At 40.5% G+C, this 22,481-nt stretch overlaps 1 protein-coding gene across 8 annotated transcripts in view; it reads left to right on the top strand.

The window, feature by feature from the left end:
* ZBTB25 (zinc finger and BTB domain containing 25) overlaps positions 1 to 22,481 on the top strand; it is a 32,983-nt gene that overhangs the window by 570 nt on the left and 9,932 nt on the right. For 2 of the 8 annotated variants that reach the window (XM_055538339.1, XM_055538338.1), the window contains exons 1-3: positions 494 to 1,020; positions 13,153 to 13,332; positions 16,473 to 17,416. In XM_055538339.1, coding sequence (XP_055394314.1) covers positions 803 to 1,020; positions 13,153 to 13,332; positions 16,473 to 17,416 — 1,342 coding nt within the window. In that variant the 5' untranslated portion in view covers positions 494 to 802. The other 6 variants (XM_055538340.1, XM_055538341.1, XM_055538342.1 and 3 more) reach the window with 5 other exon arrangements.

Below are 22,481 nucleotides of genomic sequence, written 5' to 3'. Positions count from 1 at the left end.
CCCCTCCCTCTCGACCGCCCACCCACTCCGCCGCTGGCTGCTAGGGGCACCCGCGGTCGCCTGTTTGTTGCAACAAGTTTCTGCGTCGGGCTCCGAGGAGGCTGGCGCAACCCGCACCGCGGGGGCCGGCGCGGCGGCGGCCTGACCACCCCTCTCGCCCCTTTCCCAAGGGTAGGCTTGGGACCTCCTCCTCCTCCTGTTTGCACAGCTGGATAGGACTGGGCTCCTCCCGGCTCCCCAAGGGCAGGCTGCTGCTTTCCCACTCCGTCCAGATGTCAGAGCCCGGCCCCAGAGGGCCCAGCAGCTGAGACCCTCCCTCACAGTACGTTTCTAGCGTTTGGGGGGCGCCGGAACCCTCGTCCAGTCCCGTGCGCTACCGGTCGGTTCAGGGTCGCCCATTCCCCGCACCTCCCCCACGCTTGCCTTCCGTGGGCTTGTCCGCCTCTGGCCTTGAGTCACTTCCCCCGCCATGCCCCACCCCGCCCGACCGCCTCCCCTCGTAGGCTCCCGGGGCTTAAGCTTCCCTGGCCCCGCGCCCTCATTCCTCTTCCCGCGAAGACGCGGGTGCACCCTTTCCCGCCCCCATCTCTGAATTGAGGTGGTGCCTGTGTTTTTGCACACCCTGGGGAAAGTCCCCGGGTCACGCGGTTGTGTGTGGGGGAGCCTGTGACGCTCAGGCTGGTCTCCACGCTTCCGCCTACAGAATCACGACTAGCAACCGTGGCGAAGGCACCCGGAGAGCGGGCCGACCCCCGCCAAGCCAGTTGAGCTGGCGGGCGAGCGGGCGGGACGGCGCGCACGTATGCACGCACGCACGCACACTTCGGCCCCCGCGCCTCTGGTTCCTCAGCTACAAGAGGCGCGGTCACGTGGGGCTTTCGCCGGGCGGCTGGCGCGGGAAGCCGCGCGAGAGCGGGCCGCGGGGTGCGTGAGCCGGCGCCGCCGCGTGACGTACGCGGCGCGGGAGGCGCCCCTCCCGCACGGAGAAGTCGGCCGCCTGCCTGCCGCGGCGGCCTCTGGGTAAGCGACGCGGCCCGGCCCCTGTGGGCTGCCCCGGGCTCAGTCCCTCCCGCCGCGAGCCGCCTGGGGCGGCGGCCTGCAGCTGCGCCGGTCGCGGGACAGATGCAAGTAGCTGGGGAGATGGGTGTTTCTGGTCCGTTTGAGATGTCAATCAGGGCACTGGAGGAAAATGGCAACCGTCAGTGAAAGCTGGGCGGAGGATGTCCAGAGCGGCCTTTCTCTGCCCACACCACCCGGCCGCCGGGCCCGACGCAGGCCGGGACTGGGCTCCGGGGCGCTTCAAAGGGACGGAGACCTTCCGCCTAGGGGTCCCGGGGCGACTTGGCGCGGGAAGCCCCTACGGGCCTGCGGCATTCCCCAGGCTGCTGCACCCTCGACCCCTCTCGCCAGTGGGCGGGTCTCCAGGTGCCACTTGCGGAATGCTTCAGGCACTGTCCTGCGTCTCCCCTCCACAGCCCCGTTTGTGATTACCCCGTCTCTAGGGCAAGAATTCCCCCTCATCTCCATAATTCTTTTTTCAGATTATGTTAATCTCATTCTAAGTCAGTTTTTCTTTTTAAAGCCTTCTCCATCTATCGCTGACTTCTTTAGCACTATTTGGAGAAATCAAGCTGATGTCAAATTGCTTAGGCAGCGCCTAGCGCCGTACCTGGAAATTGACAGCAGCTAACATGTTTCAGGCAATGGCACCCCACTCCAGTACTATTGCCTGGAAAATCCATGAACGGAGGAGCCTGGTAGGCTGCAGTCCATGGGGTCGCTAAGAGTTGGACACGTCTGAGCGACTTCACTTTCACTTTTCTCTTTCATGCGTTGGAGAAGGAAATGGCAACCCACTCCAGTATTCTTGCCTGGAGAATCCCAGGGACAGCGGAGCCTGGTGGGCTTCCATCTGTGAGGTCGCACAGAGTCGGACACGACTGAAGCGACTTAGCAGCAGCAGCAACATGTTTCATAAATTAACGCCCCGGTTCCCCCCAGTGGCATGCATTCTCTTGAGACTCCTGTTTGGCAAAGCTGTTATTCTCACAGGATTTTGTGAAGTATGTAAAGTACACCTTAGAATAACAAGTCTTAAAGCCAAAAGGGGCCTAATAGAAAATGCAGTTCATCCCTCTCATTTTACAGGTGAGGACACCAGGCCAAAAGACTAGCTTGATCGAAGTCCTATACCTCTTCAATAACTAGACTCCAGGGCTCTAGATGTCTTGGTCTTCACAGTCCTCACCACACCAGGGGTGCGATGCCAGTTTAACCCACTCACTATAGAGACTTATATGCTAGAAGTGATTATACTTGATTCCGGTTATTGAGAAATCAGACTTGGCTAGTGTGATGACTCTGGCATCTTAAGGAATGTGGTTAGCACTATTTCTAGGTGGAATAGACTGCCTATTAATGTACTTTGAGCTCAAAGCTCCTCCCCCTCCCCCGCACAAAAACATTGAGCTCTGTTTTCTGCAAGAATAACCAAGATGTGCAGCATTAGTTGCTTCCTTGGGTAAAGGCACAAGAGATCACTTTGGCAATCTGAATATGCTGTAATTCAGAGTGAACTATTAATCCATTATCAGACGTCAGCTCTCTAATAGGGAACAAAACTGTGATGGGATAGGAAGCAGAATAGATGAGTTCTGATGGCTGGGAGGTTTTCAGGAACCAATAGAACATCACAGGGATAGTCAGCAAGAAGACAGGAGGGGACCGCACATAACTTGCTACACCTTTTCTCCCAGTGCAGCTCTGAATGTCTTATTTGGAGGTAGCAGAGATGGATTTGGTCCTTGTTTATTGAGTAAACAACCCAACAGCAACCTGCAGTGACCCGCTGCTTTCATAGATGAATTATGAATACTTAGCAAAATGGAGGTAGTATTGTCTCCCATCTTACAAGCAAGGAAACAGGCTCAGAAAGGTTTACCTGGCTTCAATGATGCTGTCATTTGCAGTAGAATTCAAGGCTAAATCACTTTATCTCCCAAGTTTGGTCAGTGCTCTTTTACATTAGATCTTGCTACCACTTCAAGCCAGGAAGGGGATGAGTGAATCGCCTGTGGCTGATTTATTGGCGCCTGTGGTTGCCCAGAGAGGCTGAGCAGGACTTTCAGCTGCCCTCTATGCCTTAGAAAGTAGAGCTGTGTGCTTCCACCCTATCTCCTGAGGGGAGTGCGGAGGAGCCAGGCTGTCTAGCTGGGGAGGAGGGGCCCAAGTGCCTTGGCCATAAATTATCCTGGTCAGGGCTGTGCTGGGAAGTGTTGCATAATGCCCTCCCCAACACTGAACCAAAGTGATTTATTTACTATGGTCCGTAGATGGTGCTTGACCATCTTGTTAAAGAAAAACTTGTACATTTTAGTAATAAAGGCCAGAAAAGAGTTGGGGGTTTTATATTATTGCAGGTTTTTTCCTTGTCTTAAAAAGCAGTGCAGGTGCTCTTATCTTGATAAATTATAAAGTACTTCTATACCACTTCCTGTGCCCCCTTTCTGCTTATTTATTCCAAATTGCATGTGAACTTCAGTCTCTTGAGAAAAGAATGCTAAGAAAAATACTGTTCCAGTTTATAGTTACCAGCACAGGCTGTGGAGTCAAATATAGCTTTTGATCCCCACTTTGTACTATTTGCTTGTTGTATGTCCTAAGCCTAGGTTTTTTCTTATCTGTAAAGTGGAAATAGAAATAATACATATAGTCATGGTGTGGATTAAGAGATAGTGTACATACAGCATTTAGCACAAGGCCTTACACATACTATTTACTCTATAATAATAGCTATTAATAACTAACAACATTTCTTCTAGGCTAGAAAAGATATTGCTGCTTGAATTTGCTTAGGGAGAGTGGAGGAAGAGGAAAGAAAGTGTTTGAAGCAAACAGTAGTTTCAGGATTATTGGTTGAATTTATTAACACATCTGCTTTCCTTTTCTAGCAGGGATTTTTTTTTTCTTTTTTAATCTTACCTAGAGAAAATGTGTTTATAGTGTTGTTAGTTATTTTTGAATATTTTTCAATTCATTATTTCCCTGGTTACAAGTCAATCATACAATGGCTCTTTAATTCCTCCTGAGAAATCCTAGGCACTTTAAGTAAAGGGTTTCATTAACGCATGTGGATAATGTGTGTATGGAACATTGCGTGGCAAAGGAAGCGTTGGTTCACCTATATTCAGAAGTTATAATCATTCTTGTTTGTACTGTGTTCCAGGTCTGTACCAGCGTTGTTGTTTTCCAGTTTTCTCCAGCCCTGTCAGTGGTTTGCTTTTTCTTTCAGAAATGCAGACTTAATTTTTTTTTTAGTGGACCAAGAGGAAACTTTTCCTTTACAGGGTTCTGATATTTTTAAGATCCAGTAGCAATTTGCACTCACCGGTGTTAGCTTTCATGTTTGCCTGGCATTGCGGCTTTATCAGGCATCCCACGTGTTGGTTAGATGGGGGTAGAGATGTAGAAGGCTGGCTGTGTCTACCAACAGGCAGCAGGCCCCAAACTAACGTTTCCCTTGTTCCGTTAAAGGTTTCTAGAGCTTAACTGCTCTTCCTGTATCATCTACTGTGTCTGCTCCTTGCCCTCTTCTCTTACATTCTCAGAGATATTTTCATTAGCAAATGCCTAGAATTACTGCAGGGTTTACCTCACACAATAATTTTCAGATTTTGAAATTTCCATGTCATTTTCAGATATTATAAAAATAGATATAATAGTGTCTGAGAGAGTAAATATACCTCTTTTTCCTAAGTAGTTTTTAAAAAGAAATTTGAAAATGGTGTGTTCTTCATCTGCTCCCAAGACCCATACTACTTTGGGAATATTTGTTTCTTAATCTGGCAAATTTTTAGTTTACAGTTAGAATTACAGTGGTTGATTTTGGTTCATTTAATGTAATTCATATAATTCCCATATTTTAAGCCCTTCTTGTGAAATAGCTTTTCTCTGTAATTTTAGTGTGTGAAATAGTCTCTTGGATTTTCTGGGTCCCTTGTTCTTCTAATGCAGTGGTTCTTAATTGAGGCATTATATTAGAATCACCTGTATGTTAGTCACTCAGTTGTGTCCAGCTCTTTGTTACCCCATGGGCTGTAGCCTGCCAGACTCCCCTGTCTGTGAAATTCTCCAGGCAAGAGATACTGGAGTGGGTTGCTGTTACCTTCTCCAGGAATCACCTGAGGAGGCTAAAAAAGGCTCTGTGCCTCACCCTCAGCAGTTCTGTTTGGGTTAATCTGGAGTAGGACTCAGACATCAGTACAGCTCTGCATAGAAGGTTTTACAATGCAGTTAGAGCCACTATTCTGGGGTAAAATGATTTCTGCAAACATTCTTTCTCTTGGTTATAAAACATTACACTGCCACAATCATGTGGAGGTAAATTAAAAAGTTAAAATCATTGTATAAAGTCTTAGTAAGTAGCACTTTGGATATCTCTGCTTTTACCTTTGTATTTATAGCCATGAGTAAGTATCTCAAAAAAGCTGTACACATTCCTAGGCCAACTTTACTGTCTCTGTGTCTTAATAATTAACAATAAAGTTACACTGGTGGAAACCACAAAGAAAATAAGTGTTTTCCAGAGAAACGGATGTCTTACTCCTTTTGTTTATTCTTTTATTGAAGAGTCTTATAGCCTGCCAGAATGAAAAGTTGCATATTGTAGGACATTATTCTGGCTGTCATAGGTCTGAGAGTCCAGATCTGAGAGTCCAGTCTGTCTATTATAAAATATTTTTTTTAGTAAATTCAAAGATGTTGGATATCAAGCTAATGTTGAAACTGTTCTAGCTTACTTAGATTGAGCTAATCCAGAGTTATTACAGTCTAGTAAGTAAACAATTTTTTGTAGTCTCTTAAATATCAATGCTATTATTATAAATATCGCTTTGATAACAGATAAACCATTTTAAGATGTAGCATCATTACATTTGGTTATGCATTTGTAAATATAATGGTAAGTTATTTTATTGCAACCTCTCACGTTTTAAATCTCCACGAAAATTTCTCAAATGTAACTTCTAAGATGTTTCTGTACACATAGGAAACTGACTATTCCACATACTAAAGAAAATCAAATAAGTAGACAAAAAATGATGAACAAAGGCTATATTAAAAGCCTCTCTAATAATTTGTAAGGTGAGTTGTATTGGAAAACGTCCTGCATTAACTATGTGATGTTTTGGTTCTATTAACATGAGGTAAAGTCTGGTTGTACTGCCTTAAAACTTGAAATGTCTATAATGCAAACAAGTTTGAATGAACTTATATATATATATGACTTTTTATTTAACAGATTTGACTTTATTTCATTTTATAAACTTGAAACATTTATCCCCTTATTTGATTCAATATATTTGCAAAATCTGCCATCAGTATATATGTTGATAGTTCTAGATGGGGATTTTGAAGAAAGGGTACCGAGTTTGAGGTCAGACTTGAAGTTCTGCCAGTACCATTTAACAGGTAGTTATCTGATTTTGGTTACCTTTCCTGCCTTCTCTGAGCTTATGGTTTCTTAACCTGAAAATGGAAATAATACAGGATCTGCTTTAGTACCTCACAGGATCAAAAAAAGATAGTGTAGGAGAGAGGTTCTCAAAGTGTGGTCCACAGACACCTTGAAGTTTCCTGAATTTCTTTCAGTGGGTTTACAAGTATCTCGCTTTTACCAAGGCAATTTCTCTTAATACATTTGAACCAAAACATCATGTGGCAATAGACTGATTGAAAAGGCAGAGAAAAGAACCCAGCTATAGTTTTTAAAGCCAGGTATTAAAGAAGATTGCAAAATATAAGTGCCACCCTTCACAGTGGATAAGAATCCACCTACCCAGTACAGGGGACACAGGTTCAATCCCTGGTCTTGGAAGATTCCACGTGCCGCAGAGCATCTTAAGCCCACACGCCGCAACTACTAAACCCATCCATGCTCTAGAGCCCTTAAGCCGCAACTACTGAGACTGTGCCACAACTACTGAAGCCCACATGCCCCAGAGCCCATGAGCTGCAACTTCTGAGCCCACATGCTGCAAATACTGAAGCCCAAGTGCCTAGAGTCTGTGTTCCGCAACAAGAGAAGCCCACGCACCGCAACGAAGAGTAGCCCCAGCCTGCTGCAACTAGGGAAAGCCCACACACGTACACAGAAAGCAGTGAAGACCCAGTGCAGCCAAAAATAAGTATTTTAAAAAACTGATGCCACCCATCTCACTTAAAAAAGTTATGTTTGAGAATGTATGTCTTATTTATATTAATATGTAATGGGTTTATTGTTATTTCAAACATTAAAATTTTTAAAATTTCTCACTCTAATTCTGAATATGATAGTGATGAACATAACCCACATAACAGCCCTTAGTACTTTTCTTAAGAGTGTAAATGGATCTGAAGAACAAAACTTTTTAGAATAGCTAATAAAGGGTAATGACTGAGTAGTTCTATCAGGAAAATTCTGCAAGTGAAAATTGTAAAGTTGAAAAAAAGTTTGAAAACGACCATATGGCATTAGAGAGCGACAAAAAGCAAGCAGAAACTGGAATGAGGTCTACACTTGGAAGAATGGAACCGTTGTGAATAATTTTCCATTTTTATGGCTTTTAGCCTGAGAAAGGCCCGAGTTGGGGACATGAGGGCATGCCTAAAACTGTGATAGTAATCTGTAGTCTTACTTGCTTGAAGAAAAGAGAACAGAGTTCAGAGTGACCACATAGGTAGAAAGTAGGGAGGAAAATCCTAGAAAGGTTGTCGAGGGGACCCCCAAATAATGTGTATAAACTCAGCTTAAATCTCTTGCCAACCCTGAAATGTATATGTGTGTTGAGCAGCCTCCAAACAGCACACCTAACACAAAAAAAACCCCAAACCATAGTGGAGGCAGAACTTGGGAGTTTAAGTTCAGCCTAGTTAATTTGCAAAAACAAAACAAAAAAACATTAGTGCTGTTTGGAAGAATATTGTAGTACCTAGAGTCTTTAGTAATGACAGTGTCTAAGATATTATCCAAAATGATGAGACACATGAAGAAACAGGGAACTATCATCCTAATTGAGATTGACCCCAAGATGACCCAGAGGTTGGATTTAGCTGAGAAGATTTAAAGCAACTACTGTAACTGCTGAAGGATGTAAAGGAAAATAAGTTCATAATATGTGAATAAACTGGAAATCTCAGCAGAGAAATAGAAACTTAGAAAAAAGTGAGATGAAAATTTTAGTCCTGAAACTATATCTGAGATAAAAAATGGGTTAACAGGAATGATGAACTTGAAGATAGGTAAATGGAAATGATCTTATCTGAAGCAGAAAGAGAAATGACTGTGTGTGAAAGTTCTCTATAAACTTCAACACTCTATATTAACAGATCAGATCAGTCGCTCAGTCGTGTCCGACTCTTTGCAACCCCATAATGGGTTTCTTTCAAGGCCTAAGCTTACCTCTTTCCTCTGCATATGGACTGACATCATAGTTTGTAAATCGGTGCCATCTAAGAATACTCTGAGATTCTCTCTCCTTACCTCAACCATGTGCTTTCCATGATCAAAAAAATTTAAAAAAAAAATCCTTTTTTTCCTCCACAGCTCACTGCTGCATTTATACTTTTGATTCTGTTCTTTCCAGCTTCTAGAGATTCTACCCCTCTTAAGCCTGGAAGTCTTTGATCTGCCCTTCCCTCAATATCCTGTTCTATCTGTACCTATCCTCAATGGCCTCTGCTTTCTAACATTCTAACATCCCCCTGCAATCAGATACTTTGTTCTTTCCCAGAGTGTTGAGAGAGGTCACTAGAAACCTTGGTCAGCACACTTGGGGGGTGTTTGTAATAGGTCTCTTCCCCATGTTTCTCAGCCACTCCTTTCATCAAGGTTTCTTGCCTTTTCTTGTGTTAGTCGCTGAGTCGTGTCCGACTTTTTGTGACGCCATGGACTGTTGCCCGCCAGGCTCCTCTGTCCATGAGGTTCTCCGGACAAGAATACTGGAGTGGGTTGCCATTCCCTTCAAAGCATCCACCTTTTCTTTACCTCCCTCAATAACAATATATTTTCTTACTTCTCTTCATCTGTCTAGCTGTATCCATGTTTCTCAAGGATTCATTTCTACTTTTTTCATATTTTACTTGGTAATCCCATTCATTCCTGGTGACTTCAACCCAGTTATTTTGGAGGACCTCCTCTCCAGTGCTGCCTGTATCTCCACTGGTAACTAAACATTTCTACTCAGTTGTCCTAGGGTGACACCTCAAACTCACTGTATCCAAAATGAAGCTTCTCTCTCACCAAGCCAGTTTCCATGCCTCTCCTCTGGCATTCTGCTATACTACCTGTGTATCAACACCTTGCACATGGCAATTACTCTGCAAAAAGGATCCTGAGGAAGGAATGAATTCTTCCAGTTGCCCAAGCTGGAATTCTGAAACTCACTTTTGATTTGATCTTCTCTGTGACTGACCACATCCAATTCTCAGCTGATGCTTGTCAGTTCTCCATCTGGTATATCTTCTTGTATTCCTTTCTTCATTCCCACTGCCATTATTTGGATGTTACAAAAGACTACTTGCTGGTCTTTATTGCTCCATGCCTTTTCTTTGTTAATCTTTTATATGTGTTGCTAGTAGAGCAGTCTTGATTCTCAGGCCTAATGATCATGATTTTACTCATTCTGGTTTTTTTCCTGCCTGGAATGCTATGTTCACCTCCATTTTCATCTAAATCCAGTTCAAATGGTTTATTTCATTGGGTTTCCTGTCATTTATCCCCCCCTCCTGCTGTCCAGTTGCTCTTATGGCACTTACCACTTTTGCTTCATGTCATAATTGCTCTGTTTTATGTTTTGTCTCCCCTATTAGCTTACTGACTGCAACATCATTGTTATTTTTTTCTGTCCCTGTGCCTTGTACGGCGCATGCTTTCAAATACTTTCCTTTATTAAATTTCTCTTCACAAAGTATTTGATAAGTGAATTTAACTGTTACTCATAGACCATTAACCACAGATTTTTATATATGTGGCTTTTTAGTGTGTGCTATTTTCATTTCTACATGGTTCAATAGTTCACTATACTAATGCACTATTTATATACACCATATGTATGTATATATATATATAGAGAGAGAGAGAGAGAGAACTGTTGAAAATGTTTACGATCCAAGGCGGGTGTTTTGGAGACAGTTTGTAAGACTGGTTTAAAGTACTTCAACCTTAACTATTTTATTGAATCTAAGACTTGTTTTTCACATATTGAAATATCCAATATAGAGTTTTAATTTGGTTTTTTAATCTCCTTATAAATTGGTGGTATTTTAGAATCAGGGAAATGTGGTAAATACAATAAATAATGACTTGATTAATTGGCCTTTTGGAACAATAGCCCCAACTTGGATTTTTTATTATGTTTTTAGAGGATAGGCTCAGGTCACTGTAGTTTCTGTTATCTTAATTTCTTATTTTATTTCTGCTTAAAAGCTTTTAAAATGAGATAGAAAGGGATATGGGTTTTGTTCTGTTACTCGAGGGAGGACCAGGGGGAAGCTATTATGTGTGAATTAGAATTTTTTAAAGTAGTATGTGAATATAGAGTTAAAAGATGTTTTAGGATTCCTAAAGTATAATACTATTCATATAAAAACCTTCTTAAGGGATATATGGGACTTCCCTGGTGGCTCAGATGGTAAAGTGTCTGCCTACAATGCAGGAGACCTGGGTTAAATCCCTGGGTTGGGAAGATCTCCTGGAGAAGGAAATGGTAACCACTCCAGTATTCTTGCCTGGAAAATCCCGTGGACGGAGGAGCCTGGTAGGTTACAGTCCATGCAGTCACAAAGAATTGGACATGACTGAACGACTTCACTTTCACTTTCAAGGGATATATACATATGCAGTAGAACTATGATGATGTACAGGAGAGTCATAAACACTAAATCAAGATGGTGGCTGCCTTTGGAGGCAAGGAGTGGGGGGTGGTAGGGGATAGACTGAGGGAGAGATGCAGTGGTTTTCTTCTCTGTTTGTGATTGTTGACTCTCTATGCCCGGGGCCAGGTGGATGGGAGGTGGGTGCTTGTTACATTGTGCTCTTTATCTACTTATCTGTTTGAAATACTTCAGCATATTCAAACAGGATAGTTCACCCCACCCCCACCCTTAACTCCCTGTTCTCTAGTTTTCCTGGCAGAAACGAAAGTGGTTTCTTTGAACCTTTCCAGACATGTGTACATAAACAAGAGTATATTTATGCATAAATTCTTATCCCACCTTTAAAAATAAAATAACCACTCTACCACTTTTTCATAAATAGTAGTCTTCTCTACACAATTTTACATTTTGCTCTTTTTTAACTTAATATGTATTGGAGATTATTCCATATTAGTACATTAAATACGTGGTTTTAACAAAAATAGCTCTAACTTTTTTATCAGTAATAATTGCTTTTGTCTTTACCAGTTTTAAATGTTTATTTTGCTGTGTCACATTTGCTTAAGTAGCAGGAATCTGGGTTTCTCCCTGATTCTTCTTTCCAGGTATTCCTCTGAGACTTCCCAGGGTACTTGATGACTGTTCCCTCTGCTCCTTCAGTTGGTGGGTTGTGTCTTTTTCTGGGAGGTGGAGAGGGAGGACCCTGGGGGTCTGGAGTCCAGTGCCCAGGTTTGAATCCCCAGCTCTGTATCTCACTAGCAACATGATCTTGGGTCAGTCAACTCTCTGTGCTGATTGTTTCCTCACCTGTAAAATGGATTGATTATTTCCTTTCTCACAGAATTGTATTGAAAATTAAATGAGTGAAAAATTCCTGACACACAGGAAACATTATAAACTGTTGATGATTTTTATTATCCATCACTCAGCATTTTGCAGCCCAAGCTACTGCCAGTCTCCAGACAGCTAACCCCCCACTCTCATCACTGACCTCCTTAAGACTTTGATCTGTCTGGTTAGTGAGAAAGCTTCATTCTTTTTTTATGCTATGCTAAGTCACTTCAGTCGTGTCCGACTCGGTGCGACCCCATAGACGGCAGCCCACCAGGCTCCCCTGTCCCTGGGATTCTCCAGGCAAGAACACTGGAGTGGGCTGCCATTTCCTTCTCCAATGCATGAAAGTGAAAAGTGAAAGTGAAGTCACTCAGTCGTGTCCGACTCTTAGCGACCCCATGGATTGCAGCCTAACAGGCTCCTCCATCCATGGGATTTTCCAAGCAAGAGTACTGGAGTGGGGTGCCATTGCCTTCTCCGATTCTTTTTTTAGGACCTGCTCTTTTAGGGAAGGTTCTCCCAGACCCCAGTGATGCCCTTTGTACCACAGCTGCCTTCTCTTTGAAGCATTAGGGCTCTGCACAGTTGAGGTGAAGAAGGTGGACGGAGAGGATGGCACAGCCTCCTGCTTCCAGGGCGCCCTCACATGTTCTTGCTGCTCTGCTCACACTAGGCTTCTTCACCAGAATTCTTTTGCATGTTCTTCCCAAGGCATGATTTTTTTTCCCCCTGAGACCAGTGGTCCCATCCAGCATTCTACTTCTTCGGGAACCTCCATGCTTGTATGTGTCTGAGTCCAGTTAGGTCAGGGCTTAGGTTCTTTCCCACTGGGCTCCAAGCCCCATGTGGCTTGACATCTATTTTAAGGGCTTCTGTGACTGATAAGTTTCCCAAACCTTATATGATAGTTTGGTGGCCAGTGTCCCCTGAGTACGCAGAGGATCCCTAAGGAGCAGGGACAGCTCTTGCCTAGCCAGGACACACTGTAATGTTATTAACATTTAGAGTCGACATTTGAACAGTAGTTTCCTTTACAAGGTGCTTTTCACGTAACTTATCTCATCTGGCCCTGAGGCAAAGATCCGTACCTTATTCCCATTTTTGCCAGTGAGGAAACTGAGGACTAGAAACATTGTGGTCACATGGATAAGAAAAGGACAAACTTCCTCTTTCACATCTTTGGAACCCACAGCAAGTCACTTTCTTACCAGATTTTAAAAAGGCCATGTGTTACCTGTTCACTACAGTTGATATCAGTTATCATAATTTAATGTTAGCTAAGTTTAGGGTTAGATTAACAGTATTGAAAATTTGAGTAATTTCATTTAGATTTAGGTCTCCCTGTCCTCTGTAGGTTTGTGTGAACAATTTGGTAAAAAAAAAAAACTATATTGTCCTTTTTCTCAGAGCCACAATGGACACAGCTAGCCATAGCCTTGTCCTTCTGCAGCAGCTGAACATGCAGCGAGAATTTGGTTTTCTGTGTGATTGCACCGTTGCTATTGGAGACGTCTACTTCAAAGCCCACAGAGCAGTGCTTGCTGCTTTTTCTAACTATTTCAAGATGATATTTATTCACCAAACAAGGTAAGGAGGTGCTTTTGTAAATCAGAATTTTTAATACCGTGATATAGCTAAGCTTTATTATAACATCATTTTTGGGTATTCTTTTTTATGGGATCACCTTAGGAAATAATAAAAAATTATCATTTTTTTACACATCTGTAATTAAGCTCTGTATAGGATGCATGGTGGAAGATAAGAATGAAAACAATAATAGGTAAAGTTTATTTATTTAATCCCATAACCAACCACTAAGCATTTATCTAATGTAAATTCTACCATTATCCATATTTTTTTTAGAGAAAAAGAAACTGAGTTATTAATTAACTTGTCCATCTAGGATTACACGCACAGCTAATAAATGAAACTCAAATGCAAATCTGTGCTCTTAGTTACTAAGTTGTTGATTTCTGTTCCTTAATATTTTCATAGCAAGATTTCAATGTCATAACTCCACCCACCTGGTGCCGGCAGAGGAGCCCTGCTGGTGGGCAGGAGAGTCCGTTCCACCCTTCTTTCCTCTCTGGGCTCTGCCTCTCTGCGGGCGGCGGTGTCCTCAGCCCGTTTCTGTGGCCGTGCCGCCGAATCCAACCCTGGGTCGAGTGGCGCTGTCCCCACGGAAGGAGGGCCGATATTCCATTTTGTAATTCAAAGGTCATTTGTTTCAAATATTTTTTCAAAATTAAAAAAAAAATTTAGATTAACTCAACATGATAGGTAGAGGGGTATAAAATGGTATCCAGATTCTGAGCTCTTGGTAAAAAATAGCTTTAATGCATCTTAGGTTAAAAGTGATGGAACACTGCTTTTTTAGAAGACCTTACATTTGGCATTTCTCCGGCAGTCCAGTGGTTAAGACTCTGTGCTTCCCCTGCAGGGGGCGCAGGTTCGCTCTCTGGTCAGGGAACTAAGATCACAGGCCAGGTGGCTTGGCCAAAAATAGAAAAAAGACATTTATAGTCTAAGAGAGAGGTAATGCATGTAAGGAAAATAATTGCAGTGTAATTGATCTCTTTGTGCCTCAGTTTCCTTCTCTGTAAAACACTAGAATAGTATATCCACTTCATGATGTTGAGAAAATTAAATGGATTAATAATATTAAAATGTTTGGAACAGAGCTTTGCACTGTTAGCTGCTGCTATTAATTGTGTGATGTGTATAGTCGAAGTGCTGCACAAAGTAGACTGGAGTGTCAGCCTTATTTTGGGAGGGTTAGAACAGGTTTTACAGAGGTTCTGGGGACTTCCCCTGTGGCCTAGTGGTTAAGCCTCTATGTTCCCACTGCAGAGGGCCTGGGTTCAATCCCTAGCTGGGGAATGAAGTTCCCACATACTGCTGGGTGCAGCCAAAAAGAAAAAAATGTAAAAATACAGAGGTTCTGAATCGTAAAGGATCAGGAGGAGTTTTTCAGATGTTATAGAGGAATGCCAATAATTGCAATTATAGGCAGAGGAAAAAAATACAAGAAAACATATGCAGATATGAACCAGGCTAGCACATTCAAAAAATGGAGTAAATCAGAATGATTGGCATATATGATTAAAAAGGGGAGAGGAGATTAGAGTCAGGGACAGGTCATGGGTAGCCTTTTCTGTCACACAAAAGTTTCCTCTCCAACTTAAGTGTCAGTGTAGAAACTAGATTAGGAATGCTACTTTCACATCAGCCTCATTTGAGAGCAGTGAGTTGGTTTAGCTCTTAAAGCACCTGTTGTGTACCAGGCACCATGCTAAGCTAAATTCAGGAGATTCAGGTAACAGGCCTGCTCTGTGATATTTCTGCTGAGTAACTAAAATTCCTCATTTAAAAGACCTCTGTGTTGATACTAAAAAAAAAAAAAAAAAACAACCCTGCCACAGACCATGGCAGTGAGTGGGTCAGAGGTAAGAGTGAAACCCAAGAGGGAATCCTAAAATATCAGGACTAAAGAAATGGATTGCTGGCATACAGACTGCTTTCTGATGTGTTGAGGCAAACTTTCGTTTCAGGGAAGGTAAGTCCATCGACTGATTCCATTGTTCCTTGTTATCCAGCCTTTCCCTCAGGTTCTCTTTATCTTAATTTTAACAGAGTGTCTCCTGATTTCTTGTTACACAATTATTTCCATCTATCTTCTGAATTCTAGATTCATATGTGAAAAATTGGGCTTGAGATTAAAGCTTTTCAAAATTACACTTGTGTTCATTTGTGATCTAAAGAGTAGATATATTAATATATTTGGAAGCCAAAATAAGGTGAGTATGATTCAAATTCTATATGGTACCAATTCCAATAAGCCCTTTGAAATTTTTAAAATATTTTTTGTTGTGGCAAAATATATATAAACATAAAATTTGCCATTTTAACCATTTTTAATTGTACAGTTCAAGGGCATAATCATATCCACAATGTTGTGTAACTATCACCATTACCTATTTCTAAAACTTTTCATCATCCCAGAAAGAAACTAACCATTACATAATAATCCCCCATACTCTCCACTCTCAAGTTCTCAGTAACCTCTAATCTATTTTCTGTCTCTGAATTTTCCAAATCTAGATGTTTCTTACAAGTGGCATCATATAAAATTTGTCCTGTTGTGTCTGGCTTATTTCATTTAGCATGTTTTCAGGATTCATCCATGTTGTAGTATATATCAGAACCTGATTCCTTTTTATGGCTGAGTAATGTTCCAGTATACATATATACTGCATTTTGTTTCTCCATTCATCTATTGATGGATAGTTGGGTTGTTTTCTGCTTTTGGTTAATGTAAAATGCCATTGGTTTATGGATTTCCATTTGAATCCTTGATTTCAGTTCTTTTGGTTATATACCCAATAGACTGTTAAGTTCCTTAAGGGCAGGGTATCTGTTTTATTTGTTTTTCTACCCCCTGCATGCAGTTTAAGTGCATGTCACTTAGGAATCACTAAGTGTTGAACTAATCAGAATATCTGTGTTTCTTAACTTTAGGCAGTAGATTGAATAAGTGAAGACTTGGTGCTGGGCCATAAACCTGGTATACAATGAAAATCTGAGCTTTTGTTGCTGTGTTTCATCAAGGCAGATTGTCAAATTAGAAGTTAGGAAGAAACTGCTTTAGCCTAAGACTGTATGCTATTAACTAAAAGGCCAACTGGGTTGTTTCATTCTGTGTGGGTCTGTTTTTTTGTTTTTAACAGTGAATGCATAAAAATACAACCAACTGACATCCAGCCTGACATATTCAGCTATTTGTTGCACATTATGTACACGGGGAAAGGGCCAAAACAGATTGTGGACCATAGTCGTTTGGAGGAAGGGATTCGATTTCTTCACGCCGACTACCTTTCTCACATTGCAACTGAAATGAATCAAGTGTTCTCACCAGAGACTGTGCAGTCCTCAAATTTATATGGCATTCAGATCTCAACGACCCAAAAAACAGCTGTCAAACCAGGGCTGGAGGTCAAGGAAGCTCCTTCCAATAACAATGGAAACAGAGCTGCTGTCCAGAGTGACCACCCCCAGTTGCAGCTCTCTCTTGCTATTGGGCTGGATGATGGCACTGCAGACCAGCAGAGGGCCCATCCTGCCTCCCAGGCCTTGGAGGAACACCAGAAGCCCCCAGTGTCCATCAAGCAGGAGAGATGTGACCCAGAATCTGTGATCTCCCAGAGCCGCCCCTCACCTTCATCAGAGGTGACAGGCCCCACTTTCACCGAAAGCGGTATCAAAATACACTTATGCCATTACTGTGGGGAACGTTTTGATTCCCGTAGTAATCTAAGACAACATCTCCACACCCACGTGTCTGGATCCCTCCCATTTGGTGTCCCTGCTTCCATTCTGGAGAGTAATGACCTTGGTGAAGTGCATCCACTTAATGAAAATAGCGAGGCTCTTGAATGCCGCAGGCTCAGCTCCTTTATTGTCAAGGAGAATGAGCAGCAGCCTGACCTCTCAAACCGGGGTGCCACAGAGCCTTTGCAGATCAGTCAAGTGTCTTTGATCTCCAAAGACACTGAGCCAGTAGAATTAAACTGTAATTTTTCTTTTTCAAGGAAAAGAAAAATCAGCTGTACCATCTGTGGTCATAAGTTTCTCCGAAAGAGCCAATTGCTGGAGCACATGTACACACACAAAGGTAAATCTTATAGGTTTAACCGATGCCAAAGGTTCGGTAATGCATTAGCCCAGAGATTTCCGCCATATTGTGACAGCTGGTCTGACATCCCCCTGAAAAGTTCTCGTTTGTCGCAAGAACAGTTAGATTCGTCTTGTGCCTTAGAGTCAGAACTCACACAAGAAAATGTGGACACTATCCTGGTTGAGTAGCAGTTTCTCCTTCAGAATTTTTATATCAATTCTGAAAAAGGAAATCCACATGTGGTTTTTTATTCATAAATTATTTTCCTCCTCAAGTTCTTTACCATTTATCCCTAGTTCTAAGGTTGTATATACTACATCTTTTTATTGTAAAGATATATCGATACATTGCTGCCAAAATGTAACCTTCTAATTAGGGCTGTATTTTCCTCAGTTAAATCACAATTTAGAAATGAGAAATCAATGTGGAAGTATGGAAGTTTTTTCAGGTTGTAGAATCTGTAAAAGCAAATTGAATATGAAATAAGTGTAATCTTTTTTAAAGAATGTTCTAAACTATCACTTTTGGTTAATGTTCCACATGAATTAAGCCCCTATGAGGATTATTTTAAAATATTTTCTGCCATATAGGAAATTAATAGTTATATTAGTATATAAATATGTTATAATGTATGAACCATTTGTTTGAGGGTATAACTATACCAAATCATGAGTAATTTTAAATTACTGTTTATTTGCTAGTTCTGCAACATCTTGCATGATTGTGTGTGCATGCTCAGTCACTCAGTCAGATACTGGGGTGTGATTCTTTGTGACCCCACAGACAGAGTGTCTGACTGTGACCCCATGGACTGTAGCCTGCCAGGCTCCTCTGTCCATTGGATTATCCAGGCAAGAAAACTGAAGTGGGTTGCCATTATGTGACTTTATTTATTTAACATTGAGCATACCTCATTTTCAATAAAAGTATTTTATTTAAAAGAGAGAAAAGGAGAAGAGTCAGAAACACACAAAACTTAGTCAGTAAGATACATACATGTAGGTAAGTGTAGATGCCGCCGGTGTTAGAGACAGCAGTTCAGACAGATCTGGTGGACTGACACCCTGGTGTTGTTACCTTAATCTAGTGTTTTCTTAAAGAAATTAAGAGCAGTTTGAGATTTTTATGACAAGAGGTTTATATGAGCTTAAGAGGAAAATGATAGAATACAGATTATCTTTCTATCCATAGTATCAGAAGATTTTATAGATTGAGTTGACATTAATTTCCTTTTCTTTTCCCCTTTTTAGCTAAGGAATTTATTTTTTAATATAAATTTATTTATTTTAATTGGAGGCTAATTACTTTGCAATATTGTATTGGTTTTGCCATACATCAACATGAATCCACCACGGGTGTACACGTGTTCCCCATCCTGAATCCCCCTCCCAGACATTAATTTTCTAACAAAAACCTGAAAAGGTACCTTTTCAGTGGCACAGTTTTCACTTTTTTTCTGGTACATAAAACCAGCAGAGTAGATACAGTCAGTGTACTAGAACTATGTTTAAAAATCATGACCAGCCTTCCCTCTGTGAGTCAACTTAATTCCCCTTTCTAATAGTGAAACTTACAAAGCTAAAACTCCAGAAAAATTAAAATTGATGGACCGAATGACAGATTCTTCTGCTATGTGTAGCTGGGAAAAAGCTGGTCAAACTTGACCACAGAGGATAGATCTAAATTGTTTCTGATATGTTTAAATTTTAAATACTAGATAGTCAAGAATAACCAAAGAGAGAGGCTTTAGAACACCCTCGTCTTTTTTGTATGTTCCCCTGTTAAATTCTAACTCTCACAAGTATTTTAGTAAATTTAATAAATTTGGTTTCTACAGCTTATAATTTAATTGCATACAAAAACTCTTTAATCTCCCTGATGACTGCACACTTCATAGTTCCTGGCATCAGAGTTCCTTAAGTGTCTGAGTTTAGTCAGGAAAGAGCTCAGAGAGAAATCCATCTCATTTTAAGGGTGCAAGGATTTCTCTGAGTTATCGGTGAGTTTAGGTAGATTATGAAGTGGTAAGTTTTTCTTAAGAAGTGAATGAAGAAAACCAATGGGCATTATCTAAGGTGGTTGAACTTCTGTCCTAGAAAAGGATGTGAAGCCTCATGGGGTCAGGATTAACGTGCTAAGAACAAAATCTAAGTAGCTATTGATACAGAGTCAGTTGTATCAGTCAGAAGTTAAAACAAATGCATTGCTCTTTAGTATTAGAACATCATCTAATCATATTCTTAAATCATTTCAGCAATTATTCAAACTTACGCTGTCCTCAATGACTTCATCACATACGGTGAACACAAATATTAACATTGATTTCATGTATCTTAGGCTATTCTGGATATATTCCCTAGCCTCCTTCAAGTAAAATTTTATTTTTTCTTGTTTAGATAAAAATTTTCTTGATTTTTCTGTTGTGTTTCCTTTCCTACTTGGTCAGTCATTAGTCCTTGACACAAAAAGTATGTGTACCTTAAAGGATGGGATTTAGTGTGCATATGAGTTGTGGGTAGGACAGCAGTTCAAGGCAGAGTCTGGATGAGGCAAGAGTTTGCTATTGGCTGACTGTCCATAATAGACAACATTAACTTAAAGCAGACATTTATCTACTTTGTTGAGTGTTAAGAAAGGAGTAGTTAACTGTATTTTTATTCTTATTCATAAGGTTCCTTTTAGGAATTCAAAGCAAGTGTTCTTTCCTTCATCTTTATAGTATTCTGTCTGTATTAGGAAGTGGGAAAATGAATACTCCATTTTATAGGAAAAAAATCCCCAAACCTGGGTTCCAGAGAGCCAGTGAGTAGTGGTATGGGGAATGATTCCAGTTTTATCTTTTTCATTTGTTCAACAGGAATATTTTAAAAATTATTTTATAATTAATATTGTGCCCTGAGTATTTTTAAAGACATGATTCCTAAGAAAATCTACCTTGTGTAAAAAAGTTCCTCCAGCTAAACACTTTAATTTTGACTACATCATTTATAAAATGGAGCTGATATCTTAGCCATATAGTATGGTCTGCATAATGATTGTCAAACTCTTGAAACTGGAAATGCTGCGTGCACCTTAGTGTATCAGGCAAGCACTAAACAGACATTTCCTCTTTGGATCAGCTTAGAATTTCCCCTTTTTTTCTAGATCCCACATATAGTTGTTTTCTGGAGGAAAACTGACTGTTGCAGTATTTGTTCTTGTTAGCATATTGTTAAACTCAGTATCTGATAAGTGCAGTCTGCCTTATAAGAAAACCAACATTCTGGATTTATCTCTTGAAATTATTATTTCTTTCTCTGAATTATTATTCACTTTTCCATCTGTAAAGTGTGTGAAAGCAATCCCTACCTCACAGGGGTGTTGTGAGGATTTGTTTTAAAATTGTGGTAAGTTATATCAGTATTATTGATGAAAACCAACCCTATAGGGACTTCTCCAGTGGTCCAGTGGTTAAGACTTCACTTCCCAATGCAGGGGGTTCCGGTTCAATCCCTGGTCAGGGAGTTAAGATCCCACATACCTCATGGGTCAAGAAACGAAAACATAAAAACAGAAGCTGTATTGTGACGAATTCAATAAAGACTTAAAAAAACCAACCATATAAAGAAAATTACATTCTGCATTTTTTATGTAGCTAAACCTTTAACTTTGGTATTCCAACTCATAAATTCTAGAATGTCTTCAGAAGCAGTCATGTACTATTTAATACTCAATAATTAATTGGCAAAATTTTTACTTTTTACAAATACTCTAGAAACAGCAGAGTTGCTGGAATTCCTATTCTACCTTAGTTTAATCCTAAGTATTTCTCTTTAGCCTTTAACAAGAAAGATAGTAATTCTTTGGCATTATTGGGAATGAAAACTTTCCAAGTTCAATGTTACTGAAAGTTCCCCCAAACATATTTATATATAGGAAAAGGAACAAAAGCAGTTGAGAAAATACCATTTTCATTTCTTTGATGTAGATCATCTAAAAAGTAGATAGAGACAGGGAATAGAGTAGGGATAATAACAGTAATGTATTATGTTCTATCAAAATAGTATTGGAAAAGGCTTCACTTAAAACTGAAGGAAATACTTATTAATCATGGGAAAAGATAGTCTGGAAAATGTATAATTCCATTGATGTTTATTTGCACAGGTGAATTCTTGATATTGTAACTCAGATCCTTGAAAAGTATCCATTTTTTGTCTAATTGAGGTAAAAAATAGGCCATGTGAAGAAATTTCATAACGTAACTTGTATCTTTGTATGTTTTAAACTAAATGTAGCTCTGTGGTTTTTTATTATAATTTTTAAATTCCTAAGAATGAAATCTGTAAATTATTATTCTTTGCTGTACTTCTGTATGTGTATGGTTGGACTATCTGAAGACTGGTGAGATTATACAGTCCTTAGCCTGTCTGTCTTAAATGTAAGGAATTACAAACTGTGATTTTTTGTCTTCAAGACCTGAAGAATCCTTTGTGCTTCAGTGTGTATCTGTCCACACTTGATTACTTAGTAGATATTGTTCCAGTGCAATTGATGGACTGTCATCAACTCTTCTGTTTTGTTCCAAATAGTCATTTAGTCAGATTAAATCAAATATCAACATAAAATGCTTTCAAAGAAACTTGGACTTAAAAAATTTAAACCAAAAAAAAAAAGGAAAAGGGAAATTTCCTGGTTGTCCAGTGATTAGGACTCTGTGCTTTCACTGCTGAGGGCCTGGGCTTGATCCCTGGTTGGGGAACTAAGATCCCACAACCTATGTGGCACTGGCAAAAAACCCCCAAAACCTGTACAATGAAAAAGGCCCCCTGAATAAATCTTCAAAGTACTACTAACACATAGTAACATATAATACAAGAGACTGAAATCAATAATATATTGTATGCTTAAACTCTTCCACGTAATGTATTGTGAGTTTGCTTCAGAAATATTCTTTCAGAAAGTTTTGTATTCTCCATTTGGAATGAAAACAGTGAATTTCATGTATTTTATCATGACAAATAAATTAATGTGGCTTGATCATAAACAAAACTTTTTATTAGCTCAGCTTATAGAATGTGTTCTT

Source organism: Bubalus kerabau, chromosome 10, assembly GCF_029407905.1.
Source record: "Bubalus kerabau isolate K-KA32 ecotype Philippines breed swamp buffalo chromosome 10, PCC_UOA_SB_1v2, whole genome shotgun sequence".
Classification (NCBI taxonomy): Eukaryota; Metazoa; Chordata; class Mammalia; order Artiodactyla; family Bovidae; genus Bubalus; species Bubalus kerabau.
The sequence above is the reverse complement of the archived record's forward strand: the minus strand, read 5'-3'. Positions and strand labels throughout refer to the sequence as shown.